Source organism: Bufo gargarizans, chromosome 2 (assembly GCF_014858855.1).
Source record: "Bufo gargarizans isolate SCDJY-AF-19 chromosome 2, ASM1485885v1, whole genome shotgun sequence".
Lineage (NCBI taxonomy): Eukaryota > Metazoa > Chordata > Amphibia > Anura > Bufonidae > Bufo > Bufo gargarizans.
The window spans coordinates 583,881,214-583,897,950 of record NC_058081.1 but is presented as its reverse complement, the minus strand read 5'-3'; the positions used below and the strand labels follow the sequence as shown (position 1 = coordinate 583,897,950).

At 43.5% G+C, this 16,737-nt stretch overlaps 1 protein-coding gene across 1 annotated transcript in view; it reads left to right on the top strand.

The window, feature by feature from the left end:
• The window catches only part of PLEKHN1 (pleckstrin homology domain containing N1), a 49,990-nt gene extending 33,585 nt beyond the window's left edge, over positions 1–16,405 (top strand). The window contains 13 exon segments of the mRNA XM_044278234.1: positions 458–551; positions 1,033–1,157; positions 5,466–5,612; positions 7,046–7,126; positions 8,789–8,864; positions 9,692–9,777; positions 9,779–9,847; positions 10,270–10,464; positions 11,054–11,305; positions 12,113–12,238; positions 12,899–13,129; positions 13,801–13,849; positions 15,424–16,405. Coding sequence (XP_044134169.1) covers positions 458–551; positions 1,033–1,157; positions 5,466–5,612; positions 7,046–7,126; positions 8,789–8,864; positions 9,692–9,777; positions 9,779–9,847; positions 10,270–10,464; positions 11,054–11,305; positions 12,113–12,238; positions 12,899–13,129; positions 13,801–13,849; positions 15,424–15,644 — 1,752 coding nt within the window. The 3' untranslated portion in view covers positions 15,645–16,405.
• Positions 16,406–16,737: the final 332 nt, after the last annotated feature.

Sequence of the window (16,737 nt, the reverse complement as noted above, 5' to 3'; positions counted from 1 at the left end):
ACTCGTGTTTACACAACATTCATGCCCATCTTTTATCTGTCTCATGAGAAGCCTAGCAAGTCCTTTTTGGACATTTTAAGAGTATTTATATGTTTTGTGTTAGGTGTTTGGGATATATGACAGTGTGTTGTTTTGTGCTCCACTGGACTATATTGCATCCTTCTTGGCTTTCTGTTTGGTATGTGCTGACCCAGAAGGGTATCAGTTTTGTTTGAGTGAAGAACAAGGTATTTGTAAACCTCCTTTCTTTTGGGTGTTTATCTCTATAGCTCCTATTGACTATTAGTCTTGTATTGGTAAACACACTTTATTATATTTCACTAGTTTTTTGCAGATGTGGCATTGTACCGCCCCATCACAGGTATCTTTTGTTGTCTAGGCCCTTCTCTATCCAAAACATTTTCACTATTTTAAAACTTCCTTTCATACTTTTTTTTTTTTTTTTTTACCTCTCCAGGGATTGGTACCATTGAAGGAGCTGAGTGTTTACAAGTTGGAACGCTCTAAGGTTCCACCAAAACCTGAGGAAGAGCATGCTTTCCGAATCACAGGTAAAAACAAATGAGGGCCTTACATAATGGTATTTTATATTTGGCTAGGATTACAGGGTGACCTGCACACGTCATGTGGCTGATGATCCCAGAATGGTGCTACCTGCATCACACCTAGTGAAAATGAGAGAGGTTGCATTGTGACTCCCAAATTGCAGTGACCTGACATTTGCAATAAATCGAACCCTACTGACCACATTCACTTTCATTGGTCATGATGCAGGCACACCACACTCAGATCTGTGTAGCCCTAGACTCATTTCTAGTAATCTTAATTTATTATATAAAGGGTCTCTAGCAATATTTCAGCCCATTTAGATGTTTAGGGCAATGGCTGAGGTGACCATATATGACGGCTATGTCTGTAGACCCCATGATCTAGTCATAATGTTCCAGAGCTCTTAACTTTTGCTTTTAATGTGAGTTGGACCCGTAGTTTGGTTATTGTCACTGACTATTATTTTACTCATTCTTCTATTAGGTCCCCTGCTTAATCCTTTAATAGTTTATTGCCCAACACCGCAAGAGTTGCAGAAATGGCTTTACCACTTGGAGAAACAGATCCAGCTCAATGGTGGAAATCTGGATACTTCACCCGTGACAGAGGTAAGACTTGTAAGAGATGTTTTTGGCGTCTGACTACTGATGTTGGCAGAATCTATCTTTGGAGCTTTAAAGGGGTTTTCCGGAGTTAGATATTGATTACCTAACTTAAGGATAGGTCATCAATATCAGATCGGCAGAGGTCCTGAGTGTCAGGGATTGGCTGTTTGAAGACACCACGATTAGGCCTAATGCACCTCAATGAGGCTGAGCTGTGAAACCAACCACAGCCGCTATCCAATGAGTGGCACTGTGCTTGGCAAGCTGCGGGAAGACATCCTTAAATATCTGATCCACAGGGATCCTGGGTATAGGACCTCCCCCTTCCAATCTGGTGTTGGTAACCTATTCTGAGGATAGGCCATCAATATCTGAATCTCAGAAAGCCCCATTAAATTAACCTCTGTGTGTTGTAGACCTATTTCGGCCCATTTACACTGGCCGACTGAGCAGGCAATTATCGGGAACGCACACTTAATTTCCTATAATTGCCTGTTCGTCAGAGGAGATGAGAGCTGCAGTTATACACAACAATCATCTCCTCTCTATGGGGACGAATGATCACTGCTGTGATCACTCATCCACATACAGATTTGTTTCTGGGTTGCAGATCCCAGTTTACACAGGAGTATCTGCTGCCCAGAAAAAAAACGATTTAGGTATGTTCATCAATGATGCTTTCTCCCCATAAAAGAGGTGGTTCATTGTGTGATCGGTGGCTCCTTTTACAAGGACCGATTTAAAGAGCAAATGGTTGAATGTGTTAAAGGTGGCAGTATTGTACAGTTTTACAATAAATGTAAAAAACCAACCAATCTATGCACCTGGCTAACTTTAGAAGCTCTGTAGATACTGGACAGTGGAGCGATCACATTGACTGAGTAATCTCTATGGGCAGCTGTGCTCACTCTTTACTTGTTCACTCTTTGGCTGGTTTATAATACTTGCTAAAAAGTAGAGTCTTCATAAAGTTTTGTTCAGAGGGGTAGATGGAGATTTGGCAGGGTAAATGTTCTCGCATGAGAAGAAAGGCTATTTTGCAGCCGACACATATATTTTATGGACTTAGACAGCTGATCCCACCTGTTTGCTTTGGCTGTGCAGCTGTGATCAGTACAGAGGGGTCACACAAGCTCCAGCTGTCCTTCAGCACAGGAGCCGTCTAATATCTAAGCCTGAGTGGATGGTTTCTACATTTCTTCTAATTGCTGGGGAGATGAGTGCAATTTTATGCAAGGAAAGATGGTGAAATCACAAACTTCATGGCATAAATGACTTTTGGGTGTGAACAGGTTTCCAAACACACAATGATCTGTACACTGATGAACACCTCAATCCTAACATAAAACACATCTAAAACCTAAGTACGTCAGTAATTTCAGGGACCTCCACCGTCATCATATATTCAAGTGTCTTTGGTGGGGACATGTTTTGGATTTTGAAGAACAAACCTACACTAAAGCTTGCTTTTGTCTGCCGTATTTAAGCCGTAATGATCTTCAATTGTTGGAACAAGTTTGTAAGCTCCTTAGATGTTCTCGTACTGTGATCTGTGAGTGACATGATGGACAGGCTTTATAATGTCAGACCAGACCATTTTAATGCTGTACCTATTTTGCTAATCTTGGAAGCTGAATTTGGGCTCAGATCTTTTGCCTTCCCTGCTCTTGTCTTCATTTGCACCTGTGGCCCCTGAAACTCTAGAATTAGCTGCTATGGGAACAGACAGTCCTGAACAGCAGCAACAGCTGTGAGGGTGGACAGGCTTACCCCGCCTGCCAAGGGAATACCCTGGGTGTCGGCACAGCTGCAACAGATTGGGTCACACACCCTGGGTCCTGGCCTGCACTCCAGGGTCATCACACCCTGCAGTTATGAACAGTTATTGTAAGGACAGGACAGCCTCCCATATCTCTGGATATAAGCCCTGGATCTGAGCATCTCCCCTAACCTAGGCATACATGTGCGTGTGTGCGAAGATAAAATTCATTCCATATCAGAACTTCTGTCTAAGGCCTCGAGCACGTGACAGTGTCCACAAAATACAGATGTGGTCTGTGTGCCATCCTCCCATTGACTTCAATAGGCCCATGGTCCACATATTGAGGACCTGTTCTATTGTTTTGCAGAACGGACATACGGCTATGCTTTCTGCATACGTATGTCTGCTCTGCAAATGGGATAGAACACATCCTATACTTGGCTGCAAAATGAGGACCACAGACCCTTTAAAGTCAGTGGATCTGTAAAAAGATGCACAGGCAACATGGACGGTGTCCTTATTTTGCAGTCCTGCAATTTGAGGTCCGCAAAATACGTACATACGGTTGCGTGCATGAGGCCTAATTCATGCAATGACTTTGCTACTATGAGCAAAATGAAAAATGTTTCTGATCTTGGCAGGAGTTTAAATTTGCACTCCCTTCTCCTCTTCAGAAGGATAGACTTAATGGCCAGGTTCTCCCTTCTTTCACCTGGGAGCTTTGTAGCCCCTGTAGTGAGGAGTCCTGTGCACACCTCACACTAAAGCAGGGCATGGGCTCAGCGGATCCCCATTCACTATGAGCCTCATTGCTTCCCCTTATAGGATGTACCCTCTTTTCAGCAGTGGAAGCAGTTTTAATGAGCTTCTCTTGCAAGACTGGTGCTTTTTACGCCAGTTTTGATCTCCTATGTGCTGAAATGAGATGCACCGAATTTATAAAAGGGGTTGTCCCATCAATACAACTTATCCCCTATCCACAGGATAGACTATTAGTGTTTGGCGGGGTTCTGGTCTCTTAGACCCCTGCTCGTCACAAGAATTGGGGTCAGTGCTCCCCATTTAAATGGAGTGACAGACACTTACACATGTCCGCTGCTTCATTCAATTCTATAGGATTGGTGGCGATAGCCGAGTAAAAGCACAGGCTCATAGAGCTGAATGGAGTGGCAACGGGCATTTGTGACCCCCAGTTCATTCACATGGAGGAGAATGGGCCGCTGTTTGTGAATGGCAGGGCCCTGATGGTCAGACCCCTGCCAATCGGAAAATTGCCCCGTTTCATGTTAAAGGTTGCTCATGAGCTAAAAGTAAGTGGTTGCCGAGTACCCGCATCATAATCATTGCAACACAGGCCTTGAAAAGAGTCACATCTACTTGAGAAGAGTCATGGTTATTCCTAATCTCCTCGCCCACCTGCGGATGATTGGCAGTTCTCTCCTAGAGAGATGGGGAGAAAACTAGGTAGAAGCCTGTCAATCATCAGCAGGTGGGCTGGAGAACAGGAATTCATGAATGACCGTGGCTGTGACTCTTTTCCAGGCCCGGTCTGCAATGATTGTGATGCTGGTTCTCGGCAACCACTTACTTTTATCTTATAAATGACAGACCGCTGAAATCAACTCCCCTGTCTCTACTTTATTCTGCCGATAGTATGGGCAGCATAAAGTTGATGACGGGTTCCCTTTAAATGAGGTGCATCTGTGTGCCAGCTAGGGGTTAGTGTAGACTTGAGCTATAATTGACAGCAGTTCCTGGTGTGGTATATAGTAAATCCAGTGGCCTGCAGAACCTCCAACCATCCTAATCCCCTTGCACAAATATGGCGTGCAGCATAATTTTCGACTTTATGCCACAAAAGTGATGTAAACCGGGTTGGCCACCTTTTTGGGGGGAGGGAGTAGCATACTTGACCTTACCCCCCCCCCCCCTCCCCCACACACACACACACACAAAAGTGGCAAAACGATATAATAAATCCTTCCCCTTTGTGATTAGTAAATTCTCAGGGAACCCTTCCAATAAGTAGGGACTGTTAAAGGTGGAACCCTCTTTAGGCAGTAAAGCACTTATACACATGGTACTGTGATGTAGAACATGGTTTAAGAATACATGACCCGAACATTAGGTGATTACCCCGCAGTCTCTATATGGATAGATGAGAGATCAGTTTTCATCACCTGAGTATGTGCCGTGCCAGCATTTTACCAGGCCCTGGAGTAGTTCTTGTAGTAACTTGTTCTGTTTTCAGCTTGTGTTCTATTAGAAGAATGTAACAAATAGATTTTATATATATATATATGAGCTAGATCCACTGTGCTGCCTGGCAGCAGTAATGGGTGCCAGTATCGCACACAGGATAATATTATTCCATACAGTCCGACCTCCTTCTGTTTGTTGTATGGTTAAGAAAGAGTAAGGTGCCTATAATACAACATGGTTCGAAGGCCGAGAAGATGTCTAGCTTAATATAAATGTGTGTGGCCACAGATGGCTGTGACAATTATTTTTTTTAGATGGTACATTATCATGATGATCTTCACTTTTAGGTGAACAATGCAAACGTCTTGGATAAATCTGAGCTAAGGAAATCTGTCCAGAGCCAACATGTCCAGGACTGGGAGGGAACACAGAGGGAGTCTCTAGGTGCCATCACTTGCATTTCCAAGGTGAAACTGCAGACCCTGCCATTCCAGGTTAGTGTTCAGGTTTCTATACATGAGTGGTTGCCAACTTGTGACTCTCCATCTCTTCTGAAACTATAACTCCCAGCATGTCCTGACAGTCTTTGCTGGACGTTGTTGTTTTGCAACAGCTGGAAAGCCAAGAGCTGAAAACCACAGCTGTAGACCATGGTTAAATACTGTTGTAATGTTAACAAGAACCTGCCAGGAGATTCATGCTGTCTGAACCTCAACTGGCTCCATCATTACAGGCAAATAAAGTTTTACTCTGGATACTGTGGCATTGCAGAAAAGATTAGACAGAAATGAAGGTGTCATATTGGTGATTTCTCTTGGCTTGATTGACAGGCCTTTGCCTGTCTTTGTTTAGGGAGAGACCTCGGTCTACCTGAATCGCCTAGATAACTATTCTCTTTGCAGCTGAGTAAACCATAGCTAGTCTGTAACGAAGGAGCTTGTGGTTTGGACAGCGTAGATCTTCTGGCAGGCTGACTTACGATGAGGTCCATTAGTGTTCTGTTGTTTTAACAGGAAAATTACTGCTGCCTGCAGTTCTATTGTTCTTATCAAATCTGATGGAATTCGCAACGGGAAGCCTATAACACAAATGTGAACCTAGCCTAAACTTGTCACTCAAAATCTGTTTCTTAGATGCACTTATTTCCTCTGGGCTTTGGTTTAACATGCTCTTGCTATGGCTAGAGATGAGCCATTTGATTCTAAACAAATCTAATTTGTCTTGAGTTTCAAAAAAAATCCCATTCCAGCTGAATCTGAATCTTTTCAGTTCCATTAGGATGAATTTCACAAAATGGTGGCCACCATTTTACAGGTCAGAAGATGTAGAAGACATTTGCCTCCAAAAAGGGATAATTTGTGGACCATGTTTTAATTTAAAAATTAAACTGGCTGTTTCTTACCTCCACTGTTTGCTGTCACTTTGATATTACTGATGATGTATTGGTGTTAAAAGAGCTTGAAAGGGGTTGGATACAGTCCTAGGAGACCTGAGAGCATCATACATGACTCTTCAGGGCAGTCCTGGCACTTTCTATTTTGGTATGAATAAATTTGTCCCGAACTGAATCTGCCGACTGATCCAAAACTAATTTCAAGAAATTCACTCATCTCTAGCCACGGCCTTTTCACTGGTAGAACAGGAAATATTTGTGCGTATGTAATGGTCCCTTGTTTGGATGAGATATCATAAAGCTATTCCTTATAATTATTCCTGTCAAAACAATGTTTAAGTGATCATTTTACATTGTTAGCAAGTCCATGTTGACTACAGTCCTATAAGTATTGAGTCATATGTTCAGGCAATACGCCTTGCAGGCAATCGTCCTACTGGAAACGTATGTGTGTGTGCCTTTGAGAGAATTGCTGACGTAGACTGCATATGTTCTAGATCTCCGAAATTTAACCCAATTTTTTTAATGTCACAGGAGCTGAATGACAGAGTGTTGGTCTTGTACCCGTCCACTCTTGTGATACTTTCTGAGGAAGGAAAAACTCTTAGTTTTAAGGTAAAAAAAATATATATTTTTTTTCCACGTTAACTCATCCCATGAATTGTCTACTTACACTTGAAGGTATTTTCTAGACTCCTGTATTAAAGACCTATCCTCAGATCGGTGGTGGTCAGCTATGGTGATCACTGAGCTGTGGTACTTTGATCACTGCAGCCTCCTCACAGCATACCAAGCACAGCGCCATACATTGTATAGTGGCTGTGCTTGGTATTGCAGTTTAGGCCCATTCACTTGAATGGGTCTGAGCTACACAACCAATCAACTTGAAATCACTGGGCTAAGAAGGGTCTACAGTGCTCACGAGAGCACCACAGCCTCTTCAAAAAATGATTGGCAGGGGTGCTTGGAGCCTGCCCCCCGCCAATCAGATATTGATGACCTATCGAAAGGATAAGACATCAACATATGTTTCCGGGAAAATCCCTTTAAAGGGGTTGTGCCAAGATTTATATGTGGTTGTCCGATCACTGGACCAGCCGATCACTGTATGAATGGGGTGCCAGTAGAGCATGGACTCCGACGTGCCATTCATTTCTGTGGAACTACCAGAGATAGTCGCGCTGTGCACTCTGCTGTCTTCGGCAATCCCTTATAGAATGAATGGAGCTGGAGTATGCATATTTGCACACCGCTCTTTTTATATCGAGGAACATAATCGACACTAATCTTTTGGCCTGTGGTTTGGGGATAGGTTTAAATCATGACACAACCCTTTTAATAGTGAGCAACTAAAATAAGCGTACCCTTCCAGGAGATGGTAAAGTACGTGGGCAAAAAGAAGGATCTTGCATGGAAAAGTGCAAATCTACTTTCACACTCACATTTTGACTTTCTGTTTGTGCGATCCGTTCAGGGCTCTGTCGGTTCAAAACGGATCAGTTTGCATTCTAATGCATTCTGAATGGAAAAGGATCCGCTCAGGATGCATCAGTTTGCATCAGTTCCATCTCCATTCCGCTTTGGAGACTGACAGCATTTTGGTGTCCGTCTGATGAAACTGAGCCCAACGGATGCGTCCTGACGCACAATGTAAGTCAATGGGGACTGATCCGTTTTCACTGGCGCAATAGAAAACTGATCCGTCCTCCATTGAATTTCAAGGGTGGTTAAGACGGATCCGTCTTGGCTATGTTGAAGATAATACAAACGGATCCGTTCAGAACGGATGCAGACGGTTGTATTGGCTGAACGGATCTGTCCATGACTGATCCGCACTAAACGCGAGTGTGAAAGTAGCCTAAGGAGGAGGGGGTGACGTTGCGGTGGGCATGTTTTGTATTGAATCTAGTCTCCTGACATTTCCGAAGCGATGTCCCGTGACTTCAGAGTGTATCAGACCGCCCATAGGCCCTGCATGATGTCAGACCTATTGGAGGGATGTCGTTGAGCGCACAGGAGCTGTGTGTACATGTCTGTATCCAGACAAGCTGGTTGTGAGTCAGTGTGGGTGAGATCTAGACTCACAGTATTGGGAGAGGTGTGTGTGGGAACAGGAAGCCAAGTGTAAATTACAAAATTGCCCTGACCAGGTAGGGATGACACCCTCTTTATAAGTGATACTAATGATTAACCCCTCACCACCCTGTATGCTGTGTTACAGGAGAATGCAGCTTTGTACTGTTCAGTAACCATGTATTGTTTCTTTTCTGAATGCAGGGAGAGCTCCCACTAAAAGCCATACGGGTGATCACAGACGACAATGAAAAGCAGAGGAAGTCATTCTTATTAGAGGGTAAAATATTCAATCTCGTCATTTTATTGTTGTCTCCGGTTCTGGCTGAACTCCTGATTTGCCTCACAATGGCTGCCGTCGCTGCAAGAGCATGACATGTGCAGCGCTCCATATATATCAGATTGCCTCCCTGGCCGTCATTTAAAAGGGTTGTCCAGGTTCAGAGCTGAGCCCGGACATATCCCCGTCTTCTCCCAGACAGCCCCTCTGATATGAGCATTGGAGCATTTTGCGCAGTTCAAGGACCGTTGGTTTATATTTTTTACACTGCTAGGCAGAGGCTTCCACCTAGCAGTGTTGCCTGTGACGCTGCCTGCATTAATGGGCAGCCTTTAGTGCTGCCCTAGCCTTTTTTTTTTACAGGATAGGGCAGCGCTAAAGCCCTTTCTTTAGTGCCGGTGACATCACCGGAAATACTGCTAGGCAGAAGCCTCCGCCTAGCAGAGACCAGGTAGATCTAATGAAAAAGCCATTGTCCTGCGTGATTCAGCACCGGGCAAGGGAGAGCATCGGCTCATGAAATGCTTGATGCTCATGTCAGAGGGGCTGCCTCTGATCCAGGACAACCCCTTTAAGCACAGCGCCATACATATGTGTCCGGTACTTCAGCTCATGCAGGTGAATGGAGATGATGTGGCGTGCCATCGTCCCTTAGCTCTGCAGATTGTTAGGTCAGACCTGCACCGATCATAAACCAAAAGCCTCTCCTCTGGGACAATTCTCTGTATGCTGTTGGTGAACTAAATGACATCTCTTCGTTCTATAATGGAAAACTGGACGTGACCTGTGCATTATGTCTCATTTGCTTCTCTTCTCTGAAATGGTAGGAAGGTACATCAACACCATCCGGGTGATCTGCCTCAATCAGCAGGATTTTGACGAGTGGATCGATCACCTAAAGAACGCTCAAGCTACAAAACCGCGACTCGTCTCTGTCCGCATCCAGTAGTTTCTGTGGATCACACTCCGCACATCATGAGCAGGTACTTCTTAAACCTCCATCTAGGCCAGCCGTTCTGGTGGGTTTGCTGATTGAAATTTGATGGCTTATAACATCACAGAGTGATGGCATATTGCTATGATACACAATCACTTTATGATCGGTTGGGGTGCTGAGCACTGCCGCTGGCCCTATTGACTTCAGTCGAGCTGCACCGCAGTACTCCTGTGCAGTGCTGTCCCAGCCATCTGCTCTGAGCCAACTCTGTGGCCCCTTCATTCTTGTGAATGGCAATAACCCCCCCCCCCCCCCCCATCATAAAGTGACAACTTCTTAGCGATAGAAACAGCCCTTTAATAAAGCTATACCCCATATAGTCTCATTTGTCAGGTTAGGTAGTTAATATATATTGCAGGATAGCTATGGATACATACTAGTTCTGAAATGACCTTTGTCCGTCCATAGGTGACTGCCAGCTGTCGAAGCTCCTTTACCTCCGATGGACGAACCAAATCCTGGGCATCGGGGGGGAAGCTGGGAAACTCCAATCCACACTCCAACAGCACGACGCAGGGGTCTGACCGGCAGTCCTACACCATACTGAACGAGCAGAACGTGCCGGAGGATCCGCTGTCACCTGGATATTCACAGCCTGTTCATGTGAGTGTCCTGGAGTTTATTAATGACTTTAATTATTAGTTGTTATCCTGTATGGAAGCCTAATTTATGAGTAGCGTAATACACCTCTAATGGCCTACCCTATTCGGTAAGACACGGCTCTTCTCTTTTGCCATTTGTATAATACTAGGTGGGTCTATACAGCAATGTAGCTGAGCCCAATTTGTCATCCATCTACTTTGTGCTTTATGATCTAGACTGTACGTCGAATACTGGCAGTCCTGTGTAAAACTGATAATAATCCTGATGATTTAACTCTGAATAGTTATAAATGGCAAACTGCTCCATATTGTTCTATTAGGCTGGGGCAGCATGCAGGGTGGGGCGTCCATGAGTTGTAGTCCAATCATGGCGGTATTGTTTCCCTAGACTTGATAGACACATTTTGCCCAAAGCTATAAGGGTATGAACAGAACCAGTGACCCCTAGAGGTTGAAGGGCAGTACTACTACTCTTCAGCTAATTGACTGTTATGTGCTTTGCTTTACTATTGAACACGGAACAGATCGAGCCTACACATGAAGCTTTTGCACATGATATATTGATATTTTCCCTCTTTTTTTATTTTAAGTGCCTGGCAAATCCAAACTGGCATAGTGGATTAAATGGACCAAGTGATCTTAAAAGAGGTGGAAGCGTCCGAGGGTCAAAAGGGAAGAAAAATTTGTGCCTGCAGATACAGTCTATGCCGCACAGTTATGACATAGAAAATACAGGATTTGGACTTATCCCTGAGACCCCCAGTGAAGATGTTCTGTCTCCCCTGTACAAGGAGCCTTACTCCTACCAGAAATCCCATACTACTGTGACTCCGCAGGATATGGTACGTTCTGACTGGCGCGCTAGCTGGTATGAAACGTGCACCAGGGGGTGCAAACCAGGAACGCAGCATCCACCCAGTCATTAAAGGGCTGCCCTAATTCTTTACAAAGCATAATTTAGCATGTAATGATGCTGTAATTTAATGGAATGTGTCATCAGAAAATGACTGGCTGTTTAAATCACTTTATGCACTGATAGGACCACCTCAAGTTTTACTGAATCTTTTCCCATAAAATTATACACCATCTTTTCAGCTCCTCCTGCTCTATAACATGCCGCCTGTAGCTTACATTGCATTTTCATGGTGACATGTTCCCTTTAAAGGGACTTTCAGAAGTAGGCAGAAATTTGGTCGTGGGGGGCCGACATTGCTTAAAATATTAAGATACAATACATGCCTGATAAATTCTCCACTGTTCCAGCCCTGTCCTCTTTAGGATTTGGTTACTTGGTTGCAGGAATGACGTGCCTAGACGTCCATGTAACCGCCGCAGTCAACCACTGGCTTCACTGGTCTTGTGCCGTACACCCCTGAGGTTGGTGATTGACTCCACAAGTACGTATGGCACATTGTTCAAACTGCAGTCAAATTGAGGCAAGCGTTGGGTCTTTTATCACTTTATTCCATTCCCCCACTCGCCTTTTGGCCAATTTTCCCCCAAACTTGTGGAGTCACCAGAAAGCTGGTTATTCCTGTAAGGAGACCATGGTTTGACTCATGGTGACTCTCTATTATCACCGTATATTGCACATGCCCCTATGATATTCAGAAATCCCCCCCCTGAGTTCCTCTGGTGTTTGTGTTTAGTTAAACAGATGGAACCTCGCGGACAGCCAGCAGACTACCTCTCAGTCCGACAATCAAGCTTTGTCCTCCCTGTACGCCGAGCCATACACGCCGACCGGCCAAACAAGTAGCAATTTCATGGAAGAGGTGAGTGTCAAAAACTGCTAATTAAAACGTATAAGATAAGTAATCCCACAGTCTGGGTATTATGCCAGGCCATCATTAAATCCAGAAAATGGCTATAAAACCAACCTTAAAAATAAAATGCCACACAGGGATCCTGGTGATGTTTTACGGACATGGGCATGGCTGTTATTTACCTGTGGTGACTGCACTAGATTGATGATTAAAATGTCTCTGGAAGGTTATGTGACCTTTGGACAATCCCTTTTTGTTAGAAAGGTTCCACGATAAGCCAATCACCTGCTGCTGGAATTCCCAGCGATCATCTATAGAGGAAGCTGGCAGCAGGTAGTTCTGTTTTCCTACAGTGCCACCACTGGAGAAATGGAGTATTGCATGCTTTCCATTAAAATCAGTGGGCTATCCCTGTGATGAAGAGGCGTGGGGTGTTGTACAGGGAGAAAGCGTCGTCCTTTATAGCTGTGAAATCTGGTGTCGGATCCTTCTTCTTTTATTTTTTTTTTCTTATATAGAATATTGCAAAATTATGACTTCTGCAACACATTTGTTATTTTTAAGTTGTGTTTCACTATCCAATGTCAAATTAATTTTTTAAGTTTCTTCATTTTCACCAATCTATAAAATGATATTTTTTTTTTTCTCTCTGTAAATTATTTTCTGAAGATTCTAAGAAGTTTGAACACAAACGGCACTGAGATCCAAGCCCCAAATGTGAAGTCCAGTGGATCATTCCATGTGAGCAACAATGCACACCCACCATTACAGAAGATATATTCCCATCCGGTGAAGGGGAGCCATCAGCTTGTGAAACCCATGTTGCATCGGAACAGTGAACCAGATACCTCCTTGCACTCCAGACTTGTACCAGCTGCACAGACTCCATTTTTTAAAAGTGTAAGTGCTTTATACTCCTCCTGCTTTTTAATTTGAGATATTTAGCATAATGATTAAATTAACCCTACTACTACTAATAAATTATTATTTACATTATTATTATTTCTAATTTAATTACTTTTTGTATTTTTTTTAGTTTCATTAAATTATTTTTTATTAAATTATTACAATTTGTCACATTTATTACTGTCTCCATACATCATGAGTTAAAGCTCTACTTTTTGCATGGTGTGAAATTGTTGCAATTCCCATAAATCTCAATGGAACAGAGCCATCTAGTGGAAGTATTGGGTATTGGGACATTTGATATCCAATCACACAATAGCTGCTGAATTAAAATTCTCTTTAATTTAATGATTTCTTTGCCTTATTAAGTTATGTTAAAGGGTTTCTCCTCCCTATTTGTTAAGGTCCTTCAATTATAAGCTGATGACAGAGCGTCCCCGCTTCTAGGGCGCCTAATCTGCTATAATGTACTGAAAGTCAGCAGCAGTTCACATATAGAGCGACGTCAGTGAAAATTAAGACTAGACTCATATCAATGGGCTGCCCTGACTGTCGCTCTCACCAGATGTGATGATGCGTTGGATCATGGGCGATCATGGGCGATGATGTGAGCGGTGGGTTTCCTTGTCATTCTATTAACTTTTTTTTTTTTTCTATCCTTCTAGTTATCCTCAGTAAAGGCAGAGATGTCCTTCTCTCAACGCAACAAAGAAGGTAATGTCATGATATTCTTGTGCATTCAGGGAGGGAGCGCAGACATGTGAGCGGTAAATCCGTTCCGCTTGTCAGGTTAAGCACTGATAGATTTACAGTTGTGCTGTGAAGATAGTAATGAAGCAATGAGTGTGGTTGGTGACAAGGTTCGCCTTCTTGCCAGCAAGTCTAAACCCGTCATTGAACCGCCCGTACCATCCTGTACGTATTAGCAGGTTTTATAGATGTGGTTTATTAAAGGAACACTGAACTGAAATATGCAAGTGAGTAGGTCTGAGCTGCAATACCGGACACTGCCCATGGACTTGAGTGGGGCCATTCTGGAAAAAAAAATGGCGCAACCACTTTGAGCTACAGACCCTATAAGAAATGCAGCCTGGTGGAGAATTTGAAATTAAAGGAATCCTGTCACATTGAACATGGTGTCTAAGCTGCAGGCAGCATGTCATAGAGCAGGAGGAGCTGAGCAGACTGATATATAGGTTTATGGGAAATGATTCAGTAAAACTTGTATTTCATTCATTTAAATCTCTGCTCATTCTGGGCTCTGAAGTCCAGGAGGCGGGGCTATCAGTGATTGACAGGTATCTCTGTATACACAGTCATAGAGGGCAGGCTGTCAGTCCCTGATCGGACTGCCTCCTGGACTTTAAAGCCCAAAAAAAGAGGAATTGAAATGAATAAATTACAAGTTATACTGAATTTTTCCCTATAAAACTCTATATCAATCTGCTCAGCTCCTCCTGCTCTATAACCTGCAGCCTGAAGATTATTTAGCATTTTCATAGTGACAGGTTCCTTTTAAAGAGGGTGTGCCAAGATCAGAACGTATCGCATATCCACAGGATAGAGGATGAGTATCTGATGGTTAGGGGGGGTCCACCTGCTGGAACGCTCACATAGGGGCGGATTGGCCTAAAACCCAAAAGGAAATTTCCCAGTTGGCAGATGCCCAGGGAGCCCTCCTCAGGCTGCCAGGTATGTAACAATCATGACACTCTCAACGTTATTAACAATGGGAACATCAGGTACCCTGCAGGGTACCACATGTAACCTCTGAGCTCTACTGTATCACCATTACCCTTGGCCTTCTTCTCTGCTGTTTACCCTCATAGGAAACAGACTACTAGACGTGAAGTCTATGAGGCAGTTGGGCTTCATGCTTTAAGAGGCCTGGGCCTGCACTGCAGATGGTATGGCTGAGACCACCTACTTATGTTGCTCTCACCTTCTGTAAGTTTGGAGTGAACCTAGATAATGAGTGGGTCAGAAGTGCACATACACTACCTGCTGTGCTCCATTCTTAAAGGGGGCTCAGGACCCTCGTTTTCATGATTGGAAGGGGCCCCACTGGTCCTGCGCCCACCCGTTAGACACTTCTATCCTATAGGTAGGGGATACATTTTGAACTTGGCACAACCCCTAAGTTTTATATGACTTAAGTGAACTGATGGTTAGTATTGGTTTGATCACGTTACTTTACATATAGGTAATATGAAGAAAATCCATATTTGTACTGCCATATGCACTGATTCCTACATTCTCACTTGGTGTTTCCGTTTTTGATTTTGTAGTGGAGGAGATGTTCGACCTACCATCCTCCAGTAGTCTGCAGACAGAGACATTGGACCATGATTATGCAGAGCTGCAGAGCTTCCAGAGCGACTTCAGTTATGATAATATTTGGGACTATGAAGTCAAAGAGAAAGATCTCAATCAGTATACACCACCTTCTTACCCTGGGCACAATCTCCCAGGCTTTAAAGGCAAGACTGTACCTAGCCGTTGGCTGTAAAGGAGATGCTGCTGCAAGACCCCAGAGCTGGAGCTGCAGTCCAGGCGTGGATTTTTGTGAAGAACATTTTGCTGCTTGGATCACATCCTCTGTGCCAGAACTTCTGCTTAATGGAGGTGTTACATTCATTAGGCATGGTGCCGAGTGTCCCCGTCCATGCCTCCGGTGTCCACTGAGCTCAGAAGTGGATTTTCTATTAGGTTAGGAAGCTCCTCAGTTCTGTATTATCCATTCTGTACACATAGAAATAATATTGCAAAGGAGAGAAGGAGGCCATTGCAGGTGTTACTCATTTTCACCTAGGACTTGGTTTCTTTACATTCACTATGCAAATGCATGGCCGTGTCTTTTCCAGGGTACCTCCTATCTAGTACGAGACTCATTATATGCATTTGGCGTATGTTCTAAAGACCGATGGATCCCCAGGATTTGTGCGCCAGGTTCTAAGTGTTGATATGGAAACGTGAGCTGCCAATGGGCAACAGGTTGGCCGGTTTACATTGTAAATTGAAGTATATTTATGTAATATCTGGTTTAATATTTAGGCCACAAGGACCTTTGATGTTTTTTAGTTTTTATACTGGTTTCAAGGGTCATATTGTTCAACCTATTTAACGTAATGCGGTATTTATTAAGGATGGTTGCACTGTTTAGACTGTATATAATTTGTACGAAAAGGAAGTTTTGGGGTGTTTTTTTTTTTAGTTCTTAAAATGTTGTACCTTTAACTTTTAAAATAAAAATCTCACCTCTCCAAGCGATATTTGCTTCTACTTCCAATGTAAAATCATGTGAGGTTTGATTTTAGTATAGTCTAGAGTATCGGCCCACTTTTCTGACATGTCTGTTTTAGTAAAAAAAAAAAAAAAAAAATTCCCCATGGTAACCTCGTTCATAAGACTGAAAGAAGACCAGTTCAGCCTGTTATCCTGCAAGTTGATCCAGAGGAAGTAAAAAAACAAAAACAAAAAAACCCTGTGAGGTAGAAGACTATTTTCCTCACTTTAGGGGAAAAAAATGCCTTCCCGACTCCATTCAGGCAATCCGATAACTCCCTGCATCAACGTCCCCTCTCTAGTAGCTATAGCCTGTA